At 38.5% G+C, this 26,928-nt stretch overlaps 1 protein-coding gene across 3 annotated transcripts in view; it reads right to left on the bottom strand.

The window, feature by feature from the left end:
- The window catches only part of NRPC2 (nuclear RNA polymerase C2), a 232,475-nt gene that overhangs the window by 184,175 nt on the left and 21,372 nt on the right, over positions 1 to 26,928 (bottom strand). For all 3 annotated transcript variants that reach the window (XM_089999321.1, XM_089999320.1, XM_089999322.1), the window contains exons 11-14: positions 23,527 to 23,586; positions 19,926 to 19,964; positions 19,775 to 19,825; positions 19,599 to 19,697 (exon numbers count right to left, since the gene is read on the bottom strand). In XM_089999321.1, coding sequence (XP_089855447.1) covers positions 19,599 to 19,697; positions 19,775 to 19,825; positions 19,926 to 19,964; positions 23,527 to 23,586 — 249 coding nt within the window. The remainder of the gene's footprint in view (positions 1 to 19,598; positions 19,698 to 19,774; positions 19,826 to 19,925; positions 19,965 to 23,526; positions 23,587 to 26,928) is intronic.

Consider the following 26,928-nt stretch of genomic DNA (forward strand, 5'->3'; position numbering starts at 1 on the left):
GTCTTTTTGCCTTTTGGCTAGAGAGTTGTTGGGGAGATTCCAATGGTTAAAACATATGCCGATGGCTATGGCATGCGGTGGTGGCATGAGGCAACACTACATGCTCATTAGCTGCTCAACAAGCAAGCATTTGCTCAACTCCATGCTCCATTCCACAGGGCCTCTTTGGCCACCCGCGACCACACGCCATACATCGGTGGCATCATGTGCCTCCTGCGAGTCGTCTCAATTTCACGTCCCCAACCGGTGTACTTCCATGCAGAATTCATTAGGCGTCGTCGAGTATTCTCCTACACAATCATATGTGGGGAACACGTCTGTGAAGTAAGAACACAAAAATGAGCAACTTCACCTGAGGTGCCGCGTCGGTGCGCACGCGGACCCACCCAAACTTCGGGCCCACATATCTCCATGCACATTGAGAATTTTTGAGTCAAGATCGAAATCTCGCCGACATATTCATGCATAACAAAGACCCTAGTGCTGTCGTTTCGGCGAAATACGACACTTTGTTTCGAAGCACTATTGGAAACAAAAATTTATGGTTTCCCAAGTGTTTTTCGGGTTTCTTTTTTAGGCGGGGGGTGGGGGGCTCAACACCCATAACACCTATATAGGGACCCTTCTTCTTGACTTGCCATGAAACACCAACCATGTGGTCGACTAGGCAACCCCTATATCTCGTGGGTAGTACATCAGAGTGCGCGGAGATGCTCACGAGTATGCAAATTCTCTTCTTGGGCATTTAAAGCATTTATGAAGCTTGCTCTTGCTCCTTACCATGCTACCTAACCTCGTACCCTTGCGAGGGCTCGACGAGTGCATGTCGAGAAACAATGATTCCTCTTGGCTAAGGAGTTTCACTACGTCATTCTAGCAACTGGTTCAGGCTGGGGGTCGAAAGACCTCCATCGTGACAGGAGGCTCCCGTGGGGCCCGCTATACGCCCTGTGGAGCCCACAAGCCTCATAACTTGATCTTTGCCCTGTTCGGTGTTGCTTCAGAACTTAATGCATTGTTACGTCTGTGATGTTCATTCAGATGCGTTGTTGGTTCTACGACCATCAATTGTTCGTGCGCTCGTCATAGGAAGGTGACACACCCATCCCTCGTTGGCTTTGTTGCATATATGCCAAAGGCTTTGGCATCACCCCGCTATCAACCTGCTCGGCTTGGTTTCAAATACTTTCGTTGTGCTAAGCGTGCGTGGGATATGCATGGCTCCCCATCTGCTTCCGCTCTCCAAGGTTCGTGCAACTCGTTTCCCCAAGGCTTCCATACTTACTCAAGGGTAAGTTGTGTGTCATCACGATGCAAAGAGTCTGTCAAGCTCTCTCTTTGCGCGACGAAAGAAAGTTTTTTGCCTGTGACACCACAAACAACTTGCCTCAAGGTCTTTCGGCTCTGATACCATGTAATCAAATATGCGGAAATACAAAACAAGAGCCTCTAAGGGCTTACAAGATCATAAACACAAAGTGCACATGTATAAGTCCACTAAAAGACATTACTGAAAAGAAGTCGTTTATGGATCTGGATTCAATCCAGACTCGTATCCATATAGTTGTGTTATGTTGTAATTTTAACCTCTCATTAAAGGGTATTTTTATATCCTAATTATTTTGTAATCACTTAATATATGTACTACTTAATAGATCAATGAAACAAACGATTTCAGTCGTGACCTTCTTTAACCCCTTTTCTCTATCACTTGTTTTCTTCTTGCGCAGGCAAATCTAGAGCTTGTCGGGGCCTGGGATTGTTTCTCGAAAAGGAGTGTCCAAAGAGATGGTCTTGAGTTCCAAGGCAAGAAATATGTGAGTTCCAATCTATGTTCTTCCTTTCTTTAAATTTGGGTTCTTCCAATCGGCGTCTTCTCAGAATCCAAAACCCAGCCTATTTCAATCTGCGTTCTCCTTTCTAAACCCAAGTTGTGCTCGTTCATCTTCCCTTTAAATAAGTTATTCATTCCTTTTTAAATCTGGGTTCTTCAAATCTACGTTTTCTCAAAATCCAAAACCCAGATCTTCTTCCAATCTGCGTTTTTCTTCTTTCTTTAAATCTGTGTTTTTTCTTCCTCAGAATTCAAAACCCAGATCTTCTTCCAATCTGCATTTTTTTCTTCTACTGTTGTGTTCCTTAAACAACGTTTTCTGTGTTTCAAGTGTCCACTTCTGAAATTTTCTTCTTCAAGAATCGGTAATGTGTCTCCCAGAATCGGTAACTTTCTTCTATCACTTGTTTTATGTGTTTCAATCCTTGCTTATTTTAAGAAGGGATCATCGACAAGATCCTCTGCTGCTAATCTAGTTTCATTTGAAATATTTTTGTTTCATATTTATCATTCTTATTATTCGAGATTACAGTTTTTTTTTAGAAACTAGATATACTCATTCAACAAGGAACTGATTCAGTGTCGACATAATCAGACTTGTCATGTTCGCTAGCCACGACAGGATATAATTTTCCTAGTTTATTAACTTCTGGAAAAAAAAAAGGCAGAATACTAAAAGTGGCTGATTGAATCTGGTCCAGAGATTCTCTTTTTTCTTTTAACAGCAACTTCTTGTGTTTTACTTCAATGGACTCTTCGCTCCCACAAACAGCTCTTTCTTCTAATTTTCTTAGTCAACTCGTCTCTGAGAAGTTCAACAATACCAATTTCTTGACTTGGAAAAGACAGATCGTTCCTTTCATAAGGAGCCAAGATCTCTCTGGACATCTGGATGGGTCAATTCCAAGCCCTCTAGAATTTATCTCGCAAGAAAAGGAAGATGATAAAGGGGTATCTTCTACTGCCCTTCTCAAAAATCTGGATTACACTACTTGGATGAAGAGAGACCAAGCATTGGTGGCATACATCACTTCTACATTGTCGCAAGAGGTTCTTGTAGCCATTCCTGATAATTGTGCAGCCAAGGAATTGTGGGACAAGTTACTTCAGAAATATTCGCAAATATCTGAGGTGAGGCCAGAGTTGTGTATCTTAAGCGAGAATTTCAGATGTTGAGAAAAGATTTCATGTCTATCATGGAATACTTAAATAAAATGAAGACCACCACGGACCAGCCGGCTATCGTGGGATGTGTGGCTAATGATAAAGATAAAGTACAACAAACTTTCAGTGGGTTGGGGTCAGATTATCATGTTCTGACAACGTCTTTATTGTGTCTTCCAGAGCTTCCTAAGTTCGAAGATCTACGTGCAAAATTATTGCAAAATGAGATGAGTGTGAAGGGCTTCTCTGAAGAAAGTTGTGTGCAATCTGGGACTCAAGAAGTTCTTGCCACAAGGTTGATTTATGGCAGAGGAAAAGAAGGTGGTGCCTTTCGAGGCAAGAGTGAACAAGGAAGACTTGGCTTTGGGGGTCGTGGGCTACTTCCAATGCCCAATGTTCCTCCCAGTCAGCAAGGTCAAAGGCCCATTCCTACCTATTTTTTATGTAACAAAAAGGGACATATTAAAGCAAATTGTTGGTTCAATCTACAAAATAAAGGGAAATCTTCACAACAAGAGGTTAAGAAAGACACAGATAACTCAAAGGCCGGGGGAGAAGTAAAGGAGTTACTATTGGCAGCACTGGCGGGACTGAATATGAAGCAGACTGATAAAGGCACTTGGTACGTTGATTCAGGGGCAGCAACCCACGTTTCAGGTGATGCAGGTAAACTCCTAAACCCTATTTCTTATGTTGGTAGAAATAGTATAGTCACAGGAGATGGAACTCCCCACTCCATTTCACACATTGAAAATGTTGTTATACCCATGTCTAAGTCTTCCCTCAAACTTTCAAATGTTCTTTATGCTCCAAATATTCAGAAAAATATTGTTTCTGTCTCAAAACTTGTTGATGATATTAATGCCTCAGTTGAATTTACTTCCTCTTCTGTTTATGTCAAGGATCTTCGCACGAGAAAGACATTCGTTGAGGGAAAAAGACGAGGCAATATGTACATTTTTCAAGAAGATCCCTCCTCCATAATTCATTCTACTTGTTCATCCTTAAAACTCTACCAGCATCTATCATTGGTTTCTTCTGGGTGTGTTTTTGCTATTTCTGAATGTAATAAGCCAATTCTTTGGCAAAATCGATTGATTCATTGCGGTCGTCATTTTATTGAAAAACTTGTCTCAAATAATTTGATTCCTAAGTCTATTCTGAGTTCAGAAGCAAATAAAAGAAAATGTTCGAGTTGTCATTTATGTAAGAGTCATGTTTTACCCTTCAATTCAATCAATAAAAAAGCTTCAAGGCCTTTTGAGATTATATGTTCTGATGTCTGGGTCATGCGCCAATTGCTTCTGGCTCGGGAAGTAGATATTACCTTATCTTTGTTGACAACTATTCGCGTTATACTTGGATATTCTTCATGAAGCATAAATCAGAAGTCTTTGGATTATTTCGAAAGTTCTATTCATTTGTCAAAAATCATTTCTCTGAAAACATCCTCCATTTCCAATGTGATGGAGGGGGAGAGTTCTCCTCTAGTGATTTTATTGAATTTCGTCAGCATAATGGAATAAGGAGAAGAGTATCTTGCCCACACACACCTTAACAAAATGGGATTGCTGAGAGAAAGCATATTGTTGAGAGTGCAATAAGCATGATGCATGATAGTAATCTCCCTATTGTTTTATGGACAAAGGCTTTTCACTCTATAGTGTATGGGACAAACCGCCTGCTTATGGCACTGTTGAAAAACAGATCGCCATACTTTACACTTTTTGGCATTCATCCTGATTAACATGAATTACGTATTTTTGGGTATGTTTGTTATGTGCATGTTGACAGCTCATTGAGACTGCTTAATATAGGTGGTTTTAAGTTAAGTCCTTTTATATTAGAGGTTTTTTTGAAATTCTGTTTTTATATTGGGCTTAGATATAATTATTCCTTTTTGCCTCTCTCTATTTAATAATAGAGAGAAGCCCTAAGAAAAGTTAACGAGTTCTTTTTCTGCAGCCGTCTCTCTCTCTCTCTCTCTCTCTCTCTCTCTCTCTCTCTCTCTCTCTCTCTCTCTCTCTCTCTCTCTCTCTCTCTCTCTCTCTCTCTCTCTTCCCAGGGTTCGGTGCATCTCTGCTATTCTTGAACATGGTATCAAAGCCAACGATCTCAGGAACGTAATAGATCGTGATCTCCTCTGCAATCGATCTACACCAACAAAAACTATATTGGAACCAGGTGTGTATTAATTTTTTTCGTGAGATCTGATGGCAGATCTGGTCCAGATCTGTTATCAGATCTAAGGAGCATCGTGGGAGTGTGTGTTCAGCAGCCGTAACCCCTTTCTCTTGAGTTCCATCTGTCGTGATTTCTGGGTGTGGCAGCTGATAACAGATGTCTTTCTGTGTGGCTATGTGTGATCGAGATGTGCTGCGGCTGGGATTTGTTTACGCTATTTGGGATAGAGATCTGTTGTTGCTGTGATTTGTTTATCGTGTCCCTGTCGTGATTTTTTTTTTGCATCCTGTTTTTAGCTGTCGTGATTTCCAGCATAAGCCAATATGGGTTCAACAACTGTTGTCGTGATTTCAGCATCTTGTGATACCGTGATTCCTGCTGGGTATATTTTCATGCTGTCGTGATGTGTGTCTACTGTCGTGATTTCAGCATCTCGTGATACTGTGATTCCTGCTTGGTATATTTTCATGATGTCATGATGTTTGTCTGTTGTCATGATGTTTTTCTTTGCTGTGAAAGATGCATATTAGTTTTGGTATCAGACATGCTGTCTTGAAATTTATTTTTTCAAAAGTTCTGTTGTGGAAACAGCAAGATTGTTTCTTTGCTATGTTGGAAAATATCTGTTGTGTTGGAAAATATCATGCTTATGTGAAATTTTTTATTATTGTCGAGGGATTCTGTGTTGAGTATAGATGTTGGTCGTCGGTTCTGGCTGATGAGTGATCGTCACATACGCTATCGTATGTGCTGCGTGAAGCCTGGCAAGATTGTATACCTGTTGTGGCTGTTGGGTTTATAAAACCTGTTATTCAAGTGGGTACATTTGATTTGTTTTGGCTGAAATAGAATTAAATATTCAGTATGGGTGAAACTTCAAAATGTGATTCCAAAATTGAGCATATTGGAGAGTATAAGGCTTTTGCCAATCCCTTCTCGTACGGTTCTTCTGTAAGGTTGAATGAAACTAATTATGCCAGGTGGTCCAGAACGTTTATGATGTCGGTGTCTGGACATCGTAGAAAACATATTTTGTTGGAAGATGAACCCAATGAAAAGGTGGGAAAATACGTTACTTGGGATGAAGATAATGACATTGTTATGTCATGGATCATGAATAGTGTCGAAACCCATATTGCAAATGGTTTAATTTACTATAATACAGCCAAACAGATGTGGGACAATCTTTGTGATATGTATCCACAAGAGACTAATGTGAGTCGTATCCTGCAAGTCGAACAAGAGATATATAATTTACAACAGGGGGATCAAACCTTGGCCCAGTACTATGCATCAGTAAAAGCTGTGTTTGAAAGGCTCAATGCTCACAGGCCTCTCTGTTGTTCGAAGCAGAAGGATCATCAAGAACAAACTATGGTTGCTCGGTTTCTTACAAGCTTATCTTCAGAATTCTCTGTTGCAAAAGTTCAAATGCTGACTGGATCAGATGTTCCTACTCTTGTTGATGCAAACAATCGTTTCAGTAGACTTGCGGATTCTCTTCCACAATCTCAGTCTGTGACTCAGTCATCTGCTCTAGTTGTCTCATCTGGTTATGGGCGTGGAAATCTTCAGAATATCAGAGGACGAGGTCGTGGACGAGGTATTGGAGGCAGAGGAAAACTTCAATGTACATTCTGTGGAAAATCTGGACATTTAGAAGATCGTAGTTGGGATAAGCATGGCTGGCCAACCTCCTCTTCATCAAAGTCATATGCTCCTAAAGCAAATGTTACTACTCACGAGGCAACAAAGATACAGGAAAATATCTCCGCAAGTGACAGTAGTATCACTCTCAGTCGTGTGCTGAATATGATGAGCTGATAGCCCTTCATCCTTTGAGTTTCACCCCTCCTGTAGCTGGTGCTGCCTATTCAACCGGAAATCATCTTCATCCGACTGACAGTAAGTGGATTATTGACTCTGGTGCATCCAGACATTTATGTGGGAATTCAAGTGTTTTTTCAGATATAAAGGATATTAATGCTCATCGAGGAGTCTCATTAGCCGATGGGAGTTCCTCCCCGGTTGTTGGTCAGGGAAATATTTCTATATCCTCCTCATTACAGCTGAAAAATGTTCTTCATGCTCCAAACTTTCCTCAAAGTTTACTCTCTGTTAGTTGCCTTATAAGAGAACAAAACTGTAGAGTAATATTTGATCTGATTGGTTGTCATTTTCAGGATTTGCTGACGGGGAAGAAGATTGGTGGAGGCTATGAAGAAAATGGAGTTTACTACCTACATCATCCAATGGGTAATGTTCATGCTGCAGTGGAACACTCATTCAGTCTGGTTCAGTGGCATCATCGTCTTGTTCATCCTTCATTGTCAAAGCTTCATTCGGTATTTCCTCAAATTCCTTCCACCACATCATTTCAGTGTGAAGCATGTCAGTTGGGAAAACATCATCGAAGTTCGTTGCCTTCAAGTCAAAGTCAGTCTAGTAATAAAGTTTTTGAACTTCTTCATGCAGATGTATGGGTCCTAGTAAGATTCCTACTAGGACTCAGTGTCGTTATTATCTTGTTATTGTTGATGATTTCTCTAAGTTGTCATGGGTGTTTCTAATAAAGGAACGATCTGAAGTTCCAAGTATTATCAAATCCTTAATTCTTGAAATAAAAACTCAGTTTGAATCTATTATCAAGATTGTTCGCACTGATAATGCTCTCGAGTTTAAATCAAAAAATCTGTTACAATTTTACCAAGATCATGGCATCCAACCCCAAACTTCATGTGCCTATTCATCTCAACAACATGGGGTGGCTGAGCGAAAACATCGGCACCTGCTTGATGTTGCCAGGACCATTATGATTCAATCAAATGTTCCTGTGTTATACTGGGGTGATGTGATTACCACTGCTTGTTATCTGATCAACCGCATGCCTTCGTCTTCTGTGGGTGATCTAATTCCATTACATATCCTAAAACCCAATACCCCACTCTTCTCCTTCTCGCCCAAAATATTTGGATGTGTTTGTTTTGTACACAAATTTGGCCCTGGCCGTGATAAATTAGCTGCTCAAGCTACAAAATGCATATTTATAGGTTATCCAAAAAACCAAAAGGGATATCGATGTTATGATCCTATTTCTCGCCAAGAGTATGTCAGTGTGGATGTATCTTTCTTGGAATCCACTCCATATTACTCTAGTACAAGTTCCTCGTTGCAGGATGATCCAGTTGAGTCTTTTCCATTACCTATACCCCCTTTTCCTTTGGAATTCGTGCCCTCATTACCGAACCAAACTTCATCCTCTTCCAGATTTCATAATCCTCCATTGGTATATGTGCGTAGAGCTCCACCTCCTCAAGCGCCTTCATCTTCTTCTTCCCCTGAGGTAAGTACTACTGACAATAGTGATCTTCATGATGATGATAACAGGCCTATTGCTCTACGAAAAGGGACACGACAATGTACCTTATATCCCATATCTCATTTTGTCTCTGATGCCAGAATTGGAAATCAGATGAAGTCTTTTATTTCAGCCTTATCTGCTGAAACTATTCCTCTGCACTATCAACAGGCAGAGCTTGATCATCGCTAGAAGCTGGCTATGCAAGAAGAAATGGATGCTTTAGTATCTCAGCATACATGGGATCTAGTTGATCCCCCAGCAGATGCTGACATTGTTGGATGTAAATGGGTATATACCATCAAGTACAAATCTGATGGCTCTATTGAAAGGTACAAGGCCAGATTAGTAGCAAAAGGGTATACTCAGACATATGGTATTGATTTCTTTGAAAGCTTTTCTCTTGTTGCACGGATGGGTACCATTCGTCTTGTTCTCTCAATAATTGTTCAGCATGGTTGGAGCTTGTACCAATTAGATGTGAAAAATGCAATTTCTATATGGGGATCTATCTGAGACCGTTTACATGCAACAACCTCCAAGATTCGAGGTTGAGGGGGAGTGTCAGAAGGTGTGTAGATTGAGAAAGGCGATTTATGAATTGAAACAAAGTCCTCGTGCATGGTTTCAAAAGTTGTTGGAAGTGATGTCACGCTTTGGCTTTAATAGGTCAGCAGCAGATCATACACTATTTATAAAGACAACTAGCTCTGGCATAGTTGTTATGGTGGTATATGTGGATGACATCATTCTTACAGGAGATGATGTGAAAGTTATTGAAGCCACAAAGGCTCATCTTCAAAAACACTTTGTTACAAAAGACCTTGGTTCACTCAGGTATTTTCTGGGTATAGAAGTTGTCAGAAGCCGTGAAGGGATGGTTTTGTCTCAACGCAAGTATGTTCTTGACTTATTAAAGGAAACGGGAATGTTGGGAGCTAAACCAGCAAATATTCCCATGGACCATAAAGTTCAGTTGTTTGAAGAAGGGTCAAAATCGGTTGATAGCAAAAGCTATCGCTCCCTAGTAGGGAAACTACTGTATGTAATTGTGACCAGGCCGGATATTGCTTTAGCAGTAAGCAAAGTTAGTCAGTTTATGGACAAACCAACTGAGGTACACTGGAATGCAGCTATTATGATTCTCAGATATCTAAAATCTTCTCCTGGAAAGGGGTTATTGTTCAGGAAAGGTGGAACTCTGGAGATAGTGGCCTATTCTGATGCCGACTATGCAGGATCTGTAGTGGATAGAAAATCTACCACAGGATTTTGTGTTTCTGGGAGACAACTTGATTTCTTGGAGAAGTAAGAAACAAAATGTGGTTTCTAGGTCGAGTGCAGAATCAGAATATCGGGCTATGGCCCAAACAGCTGTTGAATTGATGTGGGTTTGTATTGTTCTTCATGATCTTCAGGTGAAGGTTTCCTCTCCTATGACCATGATGTGCGATAACAAAGTTGCAACATATATAGCGAACAATTCTGTATTTCATGAGAGAACAAAGCACATTGAGGTTGATTGCCACTATGTAAGAGATATGGTTCAAGCTGGTCATATCACTACCAAATATCTAAAGTCGGAAGACCAAGTTGAAGATATGTTTACAAAACCTCTTGCTAGACCAAATTTCTCAAAATGTTGTGACAAGCTGAGCATGATTGATATTTATGCTCCAGCTTGAGGAGGAGTGTTGAATATAGGTGGTTTTAAGTTAATTCCTTTTATATTAGAGGTTTTTTTGAAATTCTGTTTTTATATTGGGCTTAGATGTAATTATTCCTTTTTGCCTCTCTCTATTTAATAATAGAGAGAAGCCCTAAGAAAAGTTAACGAGTTCTTTTTCTGCAGTCCTCTCTCTCTCTCTCTCTCTCTCTCTCTCTCTCTTCCTCTCTCCTCCTAGGGTTCGGTGCATCTCTGCTATTCTTTAACAGAGACATAAGTTTCAAGACAAAGCCTTGAAGTGTAGATTTGTAGGGTATGCGGATGACTATAAGGGGTATAGTTGCTATGATCCTTCGAGCAAACACATAAAAGTATCGAGAAATGTTATTTTTGATGAGATGAACTTTGAAAATCAACCAACTAACCCCTCCAGCTCATGGTCCAATGTTGAGGTATATCATCCATGGCTAAGCTCCGAACTCTTTTCCAACATTAATAATGAATGCCCTTCGAACTGTAGTCGGAAGGAAACATGTGAGGAGTCAGAAGGTGCATCATAATCAGAAGAAGTTGTTGCACAACCCTTGGAAACAGGAAGGTATAAGGGTATCGTCTACACCCGACGTGAAAAGGAACTTCCAACCATCTCTACTCCATGTTCGAACCTTAATATACCTCCTACTTCCTCACAGACGTTGATTGTCAAGAGCAGTGTTGTGAAAAGCGTTGAGGCGTAGTGAGGCACTCCACCAAAAACCAAGGTGAGGCGTAAAGCGTAAGCCTCAAAAAAAATTGAAAACTTAAAAAATATTATAAAAAAAATATCTAAAAATACAAATAAATAAAGAAATGCTTTATTGATTAAATAATAATCAATAAGAAATACAAAATCTCAAATAAGTACTAAAAAATATGAGATTAACATATAAAAGTAACTAAAAACCTAAATCACACGAACTCGGCTAGGGAGGTGCCGCACCCGAGTCGACACACCCCGACACGGGTGCGGCTTCGGACTCGGCTTGGACTCGATCAACGCCGAGTCAAACTCGGTCAACGAGTTGAGGCTGAGTCCGTCCACATTTTGGACTCGGTCAACTTTGACTGAGTCCAAAAATGTTTATTTTTAGGGTGAAAAAACTAAAAAAAACAAAAATTTTATATTTTTTTTAAAAAATATATAAAAAAGAGACAGTGTTGTGCACAGTCACAGTGCACAGTGTTGTGCAGTCACAATGCACAATCACAGTGCACAGTGTTGTGTGCACAGTGGACTGCGCTGTGTGCACAGTCACAGTGTTGTGTTGTGCTGCAGTCACAGACACAGACACAGACTGTTGTGTCTGTGCACTTTTTTAAAAAAAATAAAATAAAATAAAATAATATATATAGCCGATTCCCCGTGTCCAAAAAATTTAAAATTGCGCCGCACCCGTGTCGCACCCGCACCCATGTGACATAGCTAAAAACTGATTACATAACTGAAAAATATATGAGAATAACCAAAAAAAGTTAAAATATACTAATAAACTGATTACATAACTGAAATAACTGGAAAATATATGAAATTAACCAACAAAAGTTAAAATATATGAGATTATTCTAAAAAATATGAGATTAACATATAAAAGTAACTAAAAAATTGATTACATAACTGGAAAATATATGAGATTAATCAACAAAAGTTAAAATATATTAAGAAACTGATGAGTTATGGAGTCTGATTCAGAGTTTTTTCCCTTACAACAGAGGGGGGGGGGGCTTGGCGGGGGGTTATAGGGGGGCAGCGCCCCCCCCCCCACCCCCCCAAAGAATTTTTTTCTTGGGCTTATGTTTGGGACCCGGTTTCTTATGGATCAGACCCGATTTGTTTAGGTTTAGGGTTGTCACCCTTGCCTAACAATAACTAATTACATAACTGAAAAATATATGAGATTAACCAACAAAAGTTAAAATATACTAAAAAACTGATACTCGTTTACAATAGAACATAGAAAGACAAACTTTTCTCTATTAATTATTTTATTTGGCAATGACAATAAAATGAGAAACTATCCTCAATGGTAAGACGAAGAGAACTCGTGCAGCTTTATACTACAGACAATGACTCAGGTCAAAGCTATAGCAACAACTTCTCCATGGCTAATTAAGAAAAAAAGAGATTTAAAAGGACAAAAAATTGGTTTGGTTTGGAGCTCTTGTGCAAATGCCCCAACAAGGTTCACTTCAGGCTCAAAACATAATTCAAGAACTTTACCTTTAAAGTTCAATGAATCAAGTCGATTCAGGCAAGCACCTTTCACCTAGGGGTGTCAATGGTTTGTGTTTGATGATAAATAAAAAGGTTAAAAAAGAATCTGGGTCAGACCCGAAGGGTCCAATTAATATATGATATGGTTTGTGAACTTTCATACCATACATGGGCTAGACCCAAGTTCCAACAGAGATCCTCAAATTTCAATGTAAAATTGATGAAAAATATAAATTTACCAAAACATGGTGAGGCGCGTACGCCTCACCTTGAGGCGCGCCTCGCCCTAAGGCGTACGCCTCAAGGCTTTTGCGCCTTATGCCTGCTCCTTATGCCTACGCCTCAGGGCATTTTGCGCCTTGATGCGCGCTTTTAATAACGCTGGTCAAGAGGTCTACTCGGGCTCGACACCCACTTGACAAATGGGTCAACTACAAAAATTTCTCACTGGATTTTCAATTGTTTTTGGCAGCCATAAACAAAGAAGATGAGCCTCTCACATTTTATCAAGCTTTCAACTCAAAGAAGTAGATTAAAGCGATGAATGAAGAAATAGAAGCCTTACATGAATGTGGCACTTGAGAGTTTGTTCCCAGACCACCAAACAGGAATGTAGTTGGATCAAAATGGGTGTACAAGATCAAATATAAACATGATGGGAGTATTGAAAGGTACAAAGCCAGACTTGTTGCCAAAGGATTCACACAAGAGCAAGGGCAGGATTTTGATGAAACCTTTAGTCCTGTTGTGAAAATAGGGACCATTTGAATTGGGTTGAGTCTAGCTATTGAACATGGATGGACATTAAGTCAGCTAGATGTTAAAAATGCCTTCTTGCATGGAGATCTAAAAGAGGAAGTTTATATGAAGCAGCCCGCAAACTATACGAAACAAGATGCTAATCAATGTGTAGATTAAAAAGAGCGATATATGGCTTGAAACAGGCATCTAATTCTTGGTTCGAGAGTTTTTTGCTTGAAATACAAAGACATGGTTTCTCTAGATCTCTTCTTGATCATTCACTATTTATCTATAAGAAGCAGAGTGTGACCACACTCCTATTGATATATGTAGATGACATCATCATTACACGAAACTGCGAAACTCATATTGAAGAAGTAAAGAAATTGTTGAATCAAAGATTTAAAATGAAGGATCTGGGAGATCTAAGATATTTCCTTGAGGTGGAAGTCGACAAGACATGTGATATTCTTACTCTCACTCAACACAAGTACACAATGGATATTCTCAGTAGAGCGGGTATGATGAATTGCAAACCCTCGGCAACCCCAAGTGTTATACATCAGAAACTGAGCTCTAAAGAGGGAGATTTATATGAAGATCCTACTAGATATCGCAGCAGAGTAGGTATGGTACAATATCTAACATTCACTAGACCTGACATAGTATATTAAGTCAATCAGGTGTCTCAATTTATGCATGAGCCTCGTACATCACATATGGAGGCGGCTAAGAAAATACTAAGATATCTGAAAGGCACTGTCAGTGATGGACTTGTTTACAAAAAAGGTGGGCTGAATCAACGAGCACATGAGGTCATTGTTTTGTTGACGTTGATTGGGCAAGGGATCCAGATGAACGTCGATCGGTATCTGGTTATTGCACTTTTCTTGGGTCAAACCTAGTTTCTTGGAGCAGTAGAAAGCAGAAAGCCATAGCTAGATCGAGCACAGAGGCCGAATACAGATCGATGGCTGCCGCGACTGCAGAGGCGACATGGATAAGACACCTCCTCACAGAGATAGGAGAATTGATTGCTCGATCACTCTTACTATGTGACAACCAAAGTGCTATCAATATGTCCTTCAATCATATTTATCATAGTCGGGCAAAACACATTGAGATAGACCAACATTTTGTAAGGCAAAAGGTCAAAGAAAAAGAATTGAGCCTAATTTTGTCTGAACGGAAGAGCAAGTTGCAGACATATCCACAAAAGGATTAACAAAGGACAAATTTTGGATGTTAAAAGACAAGTTGTTCATGATCCAAGATCATGTACAACTTAAGGGAGGGTGAAAAGAAGTCATCGTTTACGGATCTGGATTCAATCCAGACCCGTATCCATATAGTCGTGTTATGTTGTAATTTTAACCTCTCATTAAAGGGCATTTTTGTACCCTAATTATGTTGTAATCACTTAATATATGTATTACTGAATAGATCAATGAAACTAACGATTTCAGCCGTGACCTTCAGCCCCTTTTCTCTATCACTTGTTTTCTTCTTGCACAGGCAAATCTGGAGCTCGTCTTCTAACAATTACAAGGGGCAACAATGACAACAACAAGAGAGCAAAAATATAAAAATAATATCTTCATTGCTAATGCTTAAGCACAAGCATTAACAATGAAAGGGCACAAACACCCTTATTTATAATACAAGTGAGACCATTGGGGAGCTCTCAATAGTCATTTATAACCCTTGGGAAGCCCCCAATGACTCTATGGTCAAATTACCATAGATCCCATCCTCAAACAAAAAAATGACAAAAATAATAAAAGTTAAAATAAAAAAATAAAAATTGTAAAAATTGTTTCTAATGAACAGTCCCTATTACAAAGAAAGAAGACCAAAATGCCCCTAACTCTCAAATTGGATTATAGACTTATATATGACTAGCCCATGTGGTAAGCACGGTTCTATGCCAAGCCGAAGGCCAAGGTTCTAATCCCTCTCCTGCATGGGGCTTAAGAGATATACGGTAGGGGTTTGCCTAACCCCAGCTTGCCTTACAAAAAAAAAGATATATATACATGCTATTTTAAGTCTTGACCATATTATATGTGGATCTAGAGGTGGTTCTTAAGATTTCGATACCACGAGCTTCACCTTCTGTTAACCTATTTAGTAAAGATGTTGGTCTTTGGCATCATAGATTATGTTATTGCAATGTTGGTTTCTTGTTTGATCCTTGAAATAAGAAACCTATTCCTTTAGGGTATAAGTATGATAATTTTAATTTCTTTTGTTCTGTCTGTCATATTTGCAAGAGTTATAAAATTTTATCATTTCTAATAAGCAAATTTCCTTTCCTTTTTGAATTAGATTATTCTGATGTTTGGGGGCCTAGGCCCATTGTGTCACTGTCTAAATACAAATGTTATGTTATTTTCATTGATAGCTTCAGTCTGTATACCTTGGTTTTCTTTTTGAAAAGGAGAAATCAAATTTTTGATACTTTTAAAAGATTTTTAGTCTTTGTTGAAACTCAGTTTGGTCATAAAATTCTCACCTTTCATGGTGATGGTTGTGGGGAGTACCTATCCAATGACTTCATAAAACACCTTTATGACAATGGGATACTTCATGAAATGTCCTCTCTTTGTACTTTAGTACCAACATAGCGTGGCTGAACGTAACTGTAACGCCCCAAAATTTCAACTTGTAACTTTGAAAACATTTAGAGAAAACTTTTCAAAGTTTAGGATTTTTATCTTTTAAATCGTAAGCGGAAGCAATTTTCTTTTAGAGAGTAAAACAAGTTAACAATTATGGGCACGTTAGCTTACAACTCAATCTTACTTACCGAGAATAGTCAGGACGCCAGCAGAAAGAGGTGATCTTGAGCCATGTTGTTTCGCGCTATCAGTCGTCTGAAAAGTCCTACTTGTCACTTGCCTATGAAATATGTCAGTTTTATGAGAAACTGGCAGGTGTACAAATAGACAATGTAGAATAAATAAAGCAGGACATTCATAAGATTAAACAATTTATTTCATTAAAGACAATGGTAGCATGTATAATTGAATTGTGAAAAATTTCATCTATTCTAGCATGAGCAACATAAGAAAAAAAAATTAAACCTAAGGGAATGTATAACACAAGGTCTAAGCATCATTATAAGCAGTTAGCAAGCCTGAGTAGCTAATTATTACTAGTAAAGAACGGTGTTAGTAGTTTAACTAACAAGTGTAATGCCACAACAAGCATAAACAGTTCAACAAGCAATGAGAACAGACAAATTTTATATTTCGATACTAGCTGGCATCGGGGTTGCGGTAGCCGGAAACACAGAGCACGAGAGAGTGGGCGACGCAAGGCATCATGCGAGGGTGTCGGAGGGGGTTTTGAGGATTTGTCAGGGGAGAGAGACAAAGGGGACCGGCGACACTGTCGTTGGTGGCTGAGGTTGTCGGCGACGGTGGTCGTCGGAAAAACACAGCAGAGAGGGAGAGACCAGGGGAGATGGCCGGTGAGGTGTAGTCGACGGCGGGGTTGGGGGTCGCTGATTTTGTCGCCAACAAAATGGCCAACGGAGAGATAGAGAGAGAGACAGTGACAGGGGGTGGCTCATCGAAGCTCCGGTGAGGGTCGCTGGTGGCTTCGATCGTCGGTGCTCGAAAGCGGAGAGGAGAGACAGAGAGAGAGTGGTGAGGGGTTTTGCCCCTCGACGCTCTCAGTCTGCGTCTTTTAAAGATGCAGGCACACGAATATTCGAGAACCCGGGTAGTGCCTAGGTCTGGGTCTGGGTCTGGGTCCGATTCAGATCCGATCCGGGCCTGACATGGCAGACCGACCTCGGCACGTGTACGACACCTTTTTTTTGTACGTGGGTTTTTACATATATCAGCGATATTTTGAAAATATCATGAGAAATACTAATAATTTATGGTTGCCGATATTAAAGGTAATAGCTCACAATATTTTGAAAATATCGGATGAAGAAAAAATATCATGATATTATCGTGATATTTTTTGGAAAAAACTCTTTTTTTATTTATTTTAAGTTTGCATTTTCTATTTTTTTCTTTTATATTTTAGAACCTTTAAAACATTTTCTTTATATTTTTGGAAGAAAAATAATGCAAAACTTATTATTGTCTTAGCTTTTTTGTTGTTATTTATATTTTTGCCAATTTTTTAAACTCGAATACTACACAATTCACAAGCTAAAACTCCAGTGGAGGCTTTCTCTTGAAAGAATCAACCTGATGCAGGCAACGGCAACTAGTCATTCTTCTAGAGTACAAAGTCTAGATTTCCTAGGCAAGACTTCTGCACTTAGTCATCCTCCTCTATGCTTTCTATGGCAATGTATTTTTGAGACATTTGGATGGATCCATCAAGATGACCATCAAGTATGGCAATTTCTGAAAGGGATAATTTGTTTTTTCCAAGTGACAAAATTGGAGGAAAATGAGTCCCACAAAACTAGGACTAAGAAGACTAGCAGAAGGAACTGAGATGACTTAAGGAGTAGAAGAAGATGCAATTGAAAATTGACACATGAACAAACAATGAAGGAGAAACTAGAAACAAGATATCGCCCAGCCTCTTTTCTTTTCTTTTCTTTTCTTTTTTAATACCTTGCTTTTTGCTTTTTCTTCTCTTTTTTTAAAATCAGGTAAGATGGAAGAACAATAGATTCAATACAAAAGTGGTAACCAAAAATTAATGCAATATCATCAAGGACTGACAGGATCAGATGATGCCAGCAACCTGATTTCCAATGTCAGCAATACGAAACCACTAGATTCACAGCTGGTGACAGTCGAGGGAACTTACACAAACCGACATATATAAATGGATTTTTTTATTAGAAAAAAGGAGATAAGGAGAAACTTAGAATAAATAAATAACCTGCAGAAGAAACAATGCAGATTTAGATTCAGATATGAATTTGAATATGAATTTGAATAGGGATATATAAAAGGACATGTTAAAAAATGAAAAAGATATAGGTCACGCAATACAAGGTAACCGAGTAAAGGGCGAAGAGAAAAGAGGAATTGAACAAGAGAAAAGAGGAACAAAACAAGAGAAGGGATAGAAACAAGCAGCCAGAACTCAATAAAACTCACATTGTAACCCACCCTGATAACATGTTACATTTTGCCTCAAGATCGTGCCACACCTGCATAAGAGAGAACAACAAAGAAGGAGAGATGAAGGCTATGTTACAAACTGTCTCAGCTGAAAGGAATAATGGGACGTGGGGCTTCTATGTCTCTTTTATGTTATTTTTACACTTGGACAAAATTATCCTTGACGTATAAACATACTACAAAAGAATATAAAGCATAATACCAAGACCCATTACACAATAAATGGATTTCTAACTTAAATAGAAGACTCGTCCTTAGCCTCATGTCCTCTTGGATACGGGATTCTCAGCAGGCAATTATAAAATTTCCTATCAAAACACGAAGACAATAAAAACACGAGGAAAGAGGGGTAGGTTGATAATTGATATGAATGAAGAGATTAGTGAGTTGTCACTGGCCAGACTCTTGGTGGGTTGTTTGCCAGACATTGGTAGCCATCACTAAGGCGATAACTCTTAAAGAACTTAGATTTACATACTGAAGAGTGTGTGGTGGGATATTCTTGATGATTTAGTGTGTTGGTGTGTGAATGAAATGATCAAGAAAAGAAAAGAATAGTAATAGAAGAAGATTAAGATAAAGAGGATGTCGATAATGGCCGCTTAGGGCAAAAGACCTCACTCATTCCATTACTCTATATTAATATAATTTCCCATGAGAAAAATGCCCCTCAGAAATAAGAAAGACAAGACCGTACATTATAACCCCACACTGTAATAAGGACAAGGAAGACTATGAAACTCTAACAATAACTTGAGAGAGAGAGAGAGGGAGAGAAGAAATCTGCAGCATAATGACAAGCAGTAGCTGGAACAAGGACCAGACACATTTGATGGAGAAAAAGAAATCCAAGAAAGTTCTCTTTTAACGATAGAAAAATCAATTTTTCACATGGACACAGTTTGACCGTGTGTAATGCAGTGAACTGATGTTGACTGTTGCAGACACACAGCTGACCATTTCTGCAGTTTGTCAGAGTATACACCAAGTCGAACCACAAGTCCGGTGCCCAGCGAGACAAACACAAAGTTTAGCATGTCTCCATGACATAGCTCTAAAGCCCAATACCACATACAAAACATTCAACACATATGTGAATCCACGTTATGCCAATAACAGATTGTTCAACGGTACTCCATATACATAAACTCGTGATCAAACTATGATTAAAACAATGATGTGGTAGATATTATAAGAATGCAAGAAATTAACTTCACAAACATGAAACTATATTTTGACAAGGTTAAACTTTTCAGATGAAGACATACACAGTACAAAAGAATAATCTTCACCTTGTCATCAATAGCTTCTGGATTCAATATTGCATCCATCATACGCCTTAGCATTACAGCAATATATATGCATTTTGGGCGAAAGTTGTATCGATACACCTACAATAAAACATAATAATTGAACTTAACTCTAATAACAAAGGAGAAGATAGAACATTACAAAAAGAGATACCTACCGGGACATTGGAAAAAATTACATTGAGAAGAATGTCTCTTGCTCTTTCTTCCTAAAAGTGTAAACACATCAAATAAATGTACAGAACTACTTAGATTCTACTATAGTAATTCTGCTTCAGAATGAATAAAACTTGTAGCAATAATTAGAACCTTTTCTCGCCGAGCATTTCCCATTGTGGACCTTTTTACCTGTTAAAAATCAAAAAGATATAAAGGCATGTAATGAAATAGTCCTCTAGAGAGACTCACAAAGACACCAAGCACAAACACAAGCTGCTAAGGGCAATAGCACAAATGCACCAAGGCACACACACAATTAAGGTTTATAAATTTTATTAATATTAATAAATGCACAAAATATGCATTCAAAAATATCTATTGATTCACATAGAACTCATAAGAACACGATATCTAAAAATTATAAAGCACAAAAGAATTTCAAGGTATCAAATGCCTTGAGCCAACCACAAAAAGACTCATAGAGCACAAAACAACATACTCCATAATTTTCATGCTCATGAAAAAACAATCACCAATTATAAATGGAAAAGATTCATACATATATACTTTAAATTCAAGATTCATAAATACTTAAAGTGCCCAAACAAGGACATATGGCATGAGGAGGATGCACACATCATACATTTCAAATCACAAGAAATATATTATAAAATCTTCGAAGTAGATATAAACCTCACAAGAGTTTAGTCATATAAAGGCACCATATAGAAGATACACAACAAAACTCATAAATATTCATAGGACCACAAAATTTCAATGAACATGCATTCATACAAAGACACATGCTTTACCTCATAAACATTCATGAAGTAACGAGAGAAGAGATCACAACTCTTTCAAATTAAATCATCAATAGGGACTTTATCAAGAAAACACAAACATATATATATGTTACTAAACATTCAAAGAAAATAAATGATCCAAGAGAATAACACAAAAGAGCACATATGCACCGAAAATACGCGAAACAAAAATACCAATTTTGAAATCCACAAAAAATTGAATAATCTTTAAGTTACAAAATCACAATCTATGTCACCTGGGTATGGGTGCGGATGCGGGTAGACACGACAATTTCAAAAAATGTGGGTATGAGGACACGGCTATATATATTAAATATCACATAAATACAAAATAAATTCAAAATGAGCTGAATATAATATAAATATATATGCTATATCTAAAATATATATTATATACTGAAAATATAAAGTTATAAACTGAAATATAATTATAAATTAAATACAAACTTGCATGTACGGATGGTAAAATGACGTGTCCGGGTGTAGACACGGGGATACGCATGTCGACACGGGTACGGAGGTCAAAATGGAGTGTCTAGGTGCCATAGATCACAATAGACATCAAGCGGACATTCATAAAATGGCAATACCAACGAGCACATACACATAGGGGTGGGTATCGCGCTGGCACAGTCCGGCCCCTGTTTAGAGCTCAGCCCATCGACTTTTAAGTGCAGCCCGGCCCGGAGATGCCCTCACACATTTATTAATGGGCCGGGTTTTGACCCGGTTCTTAACGGGCTCGAGTTTGAAGAGTAGCCTATGACCCAGCCCATTGGCCCAATGGGCCAATCAATGTTCAGCGGGTCGGTTCAGCCCGGCCCAAACCTATTTGTAGGTTATTTTCAAATAAAGTTTATAAATTAATCTCTATAATACCAAAATCAATGAACTAAATGAAAGATTAATTCACTCATCTAATTATCTTTTTATTCTCATCTATTCAATGCAACTAATTAGGTAAATAATAATAGTTACCAAGTTACTTTGCAACTCGCTACTAAAAAATTATTTATGTAACTCAGGCCCATCATGTCAGCCCGATAGCCCATGGCCTGACCCAGGCCCGGCCCATGTATATAAAGGGTCGGGTTTCGGCCCGGTAGCTAATGGGTCAGGGCTTAAACCTTGACCCAAACCCGGCCCATGGTGGGTCGGGTGGGCTTGACCCACCAGACCGCCTTACCCACTGCCCACCCTTACATACACATGAGCTCACCAAAACTAGAACAAAAGAACACAAGGATTTTAATAAAAATTGTTAACAAAGGAAATCTCACACAATGTATGAGAGTACAAACAACAAGAAGAATTTGAAAATATCCTAAAACCATGTATCTCATAGTTTTAGGATTTTTTTTCTTTCGAAAAAAGAAAAATATCCTAAAACTATGAGAGATACATACCTCAATCAATGAGGTCTCACGAACCATGTACTCAACCAAGAGTGTCCCAAATCCATTGCCACAAACATCAAGGCGATCTTACTCTCGCTCTGATACCATGTCACAAAGTGCCACAAAACCCAAGACACCAAAAGGAAAATAAAAAATAATAACAATTTAAACAACACAAAGGAAATCCAAATGCATTAACATGATACATTTGGCTAGACAACGAACAATACATAATAAAGATCAAGAGATAAAAAAATACATAAATATTTTATTAATAAAAAATATACACAATTTATAAGGCAACCTCACTACAATCACCCATAAACACACACATGCACACACCTAACTACCCATCACTCTCTCAAAACACAAATTGAGGCATATGCCTCATATATAAAGGAGAAGAAATACTAGCCGTTAGGATGGTCTAACACTTAGTTTAAGTCCCATTGACTGGTCCAAGTTCCAACAGCTAGTTGGACCAGCCACAAAAGAACAAAAAAATAAAATAAAATACAAAAAAATTTATGGGCAAAATATCTCTAATCTATTCTGTAAGTATACATTATGTATACTTCTCCTAATCTAATAGGTATACCTCATGTATATCTTGATTAAAATACAGAATACAAACAATAGGTATACATCTAGTATACCTCAACTACAAGATGGAGAAATAAATACAGTGCATGAGAACTATAAATATCATGAGATTTTCAAAAACTGGGCGATATTTGTGACTATGGTATGGAGCCTATGGACTATGGACTAGAACACAAATATTACATATTTCTTAACATCAACCAAGCAATGTGATATTTGTCATGACCCTGTACAAGCATTCTGTATCCAAAGACAACCCTATAACCCGTGGATTAGTTTGATTAGTTACATTTAATGATTTATCGCTTATGAATATAATGACTTCACTAATAGATTAATTCATTCTAGACAAGCTTCAACTGAATCCAAACTCTTACATGAGTCTTTTCCTTGTGGTCTCAATCCAAACAGATTATGTTTATCGGTTTGGCAAAGTCAATCAAAAAGAAATGTATTCATTAAATTTCGGTTTACACGTTAAATTAAGCATCAATGGCTATGCGGCTATGCGGCTATGCCCAACATCAAAGGCATTGGTTAACTTAATCCTATCTCCATCAACCATGTGTTAGTATTGCGCATCAAGAGTGAACTGAAACCACAAGTGTCAACCACTCAACAACGGAGCCATGAGCGACCATCTGAAGTTCTTTAAGGGCCATGAATGACCATCTAAAGTTCTTTAATCTGCTTACGGTTTTTGCACCAAACAAAGAATTGAACAGCATATGTGGTGACTTAACTAACAAGTCCATCCAAGTCTATTTCGTGAAGATTACATGATACTGCATATACCTTTGCATTATAAAAAGGCATTTGTACTCAACTTATAAATAATAGCCTCTCAAAAAGTAAAAATGAAGGCAACAAATCTTGAATAGAGTTGTGATCATTCAGATTTTAACAAGGTATCAAGAGATAAATCACCTTCTTCTCAAGATATTCCAGTGCTTGTTGCTCTGTGTGTATTCCAAGAAAAGCACACTCCTAAGTTGGCAGAAACAAGCAACAGTGGGTGTTAGATCTCAATAATATGAATACAGATTGGTCCATGTTGATACTTGGCAAAATTGGACAAACCTAGTACCAAGCAATACAAAGAAATTATAAGGAGAAAGCATTCAGGAACAAAGTACATATTTTATTCTTGAGGTTATAACAGTAAGAAATCAAGCCATAAAGATTATTTTTGTATTCTACTAGTAAAGCATAAAATAACTAAGGAAAAAAACTGAAAATAGGATTGAAAGTAATCAAGTAAGGATTATTTCTGCCAGGGAGTATCCAATGAGTGAATCCATGTATTTGTGTGTGCATGTGTTTTCTGTGTGTGCATGTCTAAACACATGCATGAGCATGCACACATACACCCACTCTTTGCACACACAAACACATGTGCATGCATGCACATACACGAGCACACAAACGCACACAATCAAAAGTTCTTTTGTTTCACACACAATCAAAAATAATAATTTTGATATTAAAAACCACTAAAACTTTCAAATCACTACTTGATAATGAATTAGGAAGAGATTAGAACAAACTCTAGTTGGAATCCCCTTAACAAAATTCCAATGCTGACTGCATTAGAAACCCATCAGATTAAAGAATATGATATCAAACCGAAATACTTGTCTGTCATCTTTTTAGGCAATTGCAAAAGTTGACATCAAGAAAACATAAAGAGCAGATTGATTTCATAAACTTGGAGAATTTTGATATGTTGATTCAATGGGTTCAAGAAGAGCCCAATGTACTAACTGAAGAAGACGTCTAGAAGGTGTATGAGAGGTCGAAAATGAGGAGCTTGTATATACCAGGGAGGATGTCAATGAAGAAGATGAAGATGCACAGAAGAGGACAATGATGATGATTATGGCATTTGACTTCTAGTTTTTGTTTCCTGTTTAAATTTTGAAAAAACTTGGTTATGAATGAACTTTTAAATATTGAAAACCATTTTCTGATTTTGTTTTTGTTTCTGTAAACACACTATTATAAAAAAAATTAACTTGTTAGCTTAGTTTCATGGTTTAATATGTATACTATTTAACTATGTCACATAGGTGTGGGTGCGGGTGCAGATGCGGCGACATGGCACTTTAAAAAACTTGGGTGTGGGGTTGCAGGGAGGGTATACATATAATTTTTAACAGTTTTAAGTTAACACTAGTGTATGTGTGTACATTTATGTATTTATATATAATATAGATAAAACTAGACTTGGATAGGGTTAACCGAATCAACTTTTGGATAGAAATGGACCTCAGTGTGGTTGACTTCACCGGACACAAAGGAAGTCGTGTCCAAGTGTCGCACCCGCATGACGCGGGTGTGGTGCCCTGTTTCTCGCTGACAGCAGGTCAACAGGGGCTCGTAGCCCCTGTCTCTGCCCCTACTTCTTACACTGAAAGCAAGTTCGCATAGGCACGCTACCCCTGACTCTGCTTCTTTCAAGACAGAACAACGATAGCGCCCCTGTCTTCTCTACTTTTAAGATTGATATAGCATGTTGACGCATCGCTTTTGCAGATCGTACGACGGATCCAGCTCGCACCCCGTGGCCCGAGCCGTCATTCGCTTGCACCCACAGACGCTAGCAATCTCGCAACTCCCTTAGGTAGGGGTAGATTGCACGAAAGACTTGGACAATTGAATTGAATTCAATTAGCTAAAAGGATAATTAAATAAAAATATATGCATATATATATATTTATATGAGTACGCATTTAACTCAAAGATGTAGTTTCGCGATCCTTGTCCTTTACTTTGTGTCATGCCTTTTCTTTGTCGTCGCGTTTTGCGCCCAGGCTTTGCATTTGCACTCTTGCTTAGTCTTTCTCTTGTTGTCGTGTTTTACGCCCAGGCTCTTGCTTTTGCAAATGTTTTGTTACTGCCTTGACATTGCAGATAACGCTCAGGTTTTCGCTCATTGCATGTATTATAAAGGCATCCTCGTGGAGGATGCAAGAGCATTTACCGCTCTCCCTCTTGCGATTAGAGTTGAGTTGGGGGTTAACGATACATCATTGTCTAAGGAGGGATCCTAGCTTTTCGAGTGAGCAGTCCTGCAAAGTAGACTTGAGAATTTAGGGAGCTACACAAAAGCATCAAAGACTGCCCAAATCGAAGTATTTAGAAAGATGTAATTGGCTGGTTTCGTTCGTCTATCCGACATATCTCGAGTAACCCTGAATTGGGGCTTGGCCGAACTTCTTAGCGAGGGCGTTCTGTTGAGAAAACGGTATCCCGTTTATCGAGGTCAGTATTGAGTCATGCGAGGCATGTAGATACCACGATAGCGTATGAGATTCGAGAAAATCGCATGCCAAATGTTGGCACAAGTTGTTGGTTGTATCTTTGTGAAACACTTCTGTTGAGGCTCCTATTGAGAAACTATATCCCTTTCATCCTAGAATACTTGTACTCGTGCACTGCACGCTAGTACTGTGATGATCGGATGAGACGGTCATGCGACCTCGAACAGTGCTAAATGGACAATGTTGTAAACACATAAAAATGGGATCGCCTTCACAGGTAAGATGATCGAGTGGTTGAAAGACCAGAACATATAGAATGAGTAGTTAGTTAAGCAACGCCTAACGCACCCATTCGCCATTTGGTTTCTGTCAAGGGAGAGGATGGATCGGTACAAAAACTCTAATGAACGGTTAACAACCACCCCACGGGCAAAGATCCAGCCTCTCCAATCATTGGAGTTAGAGGAAGGGACTACCAGACATTATCCTAGGTGGTAGATCCCATGGACATCTGTTGCCAAGTAACTACCTTTGGGAAATCCTCTCTCGGCTGAAAACCGTCCCCTTAGGAGCGGACTCAACTAGCTATTTAGATTATTGAAGATACATAGAATAACAGACATCTGAACTAGTCTCAGTTGTTTCTACGATTCGTCTGCGCATACTCGCAGGCCAGTAATATCAAAACATGAGTTTGTTCACACTAGTTGATGGGTCATAAGACTTTCGTATGTTTTGGGTACGTATTTTTTTGTCAAGTAAAAACTTATCGATGAAATTGCGTACGACTTTGGTGTCTCCGAAATTCTTGTGATTATGATGCTTATGCAGGTAAATGACACGTCACACCTACATAGTTGTATTGCAGAAGATTGCATTATGATTGTTTGTGTGAATATATCATACCTATACAATATGATTGATAAGTATCATGAGTATTTGATTAAAATGTCTTGAAGATATGTGTGTGAGTTACACGCTAAAAAGATGGAATGTGATGTGCTTTAAGATAAGAATTGTGAATGCATATGATGATGCAATGATCTGAATATTTGCACATATAACT

The sequence above is a fragment of the Nuphar pumila genome, chromosome 3, assembly GCF_984573655.1.
Source record: "Nuphar pumila chromosome 3, dmNupPumi1.hap1.1, whole genome shotgun sequence".
Taxonomy (NCBI): domain Eukaryota; kingdom Viridiplantae; phylum Streptophyta; class Magnoliopsida; order Nymphaeales; family Nymphaeaceae; genus Nuphar; species Nuphar pumila.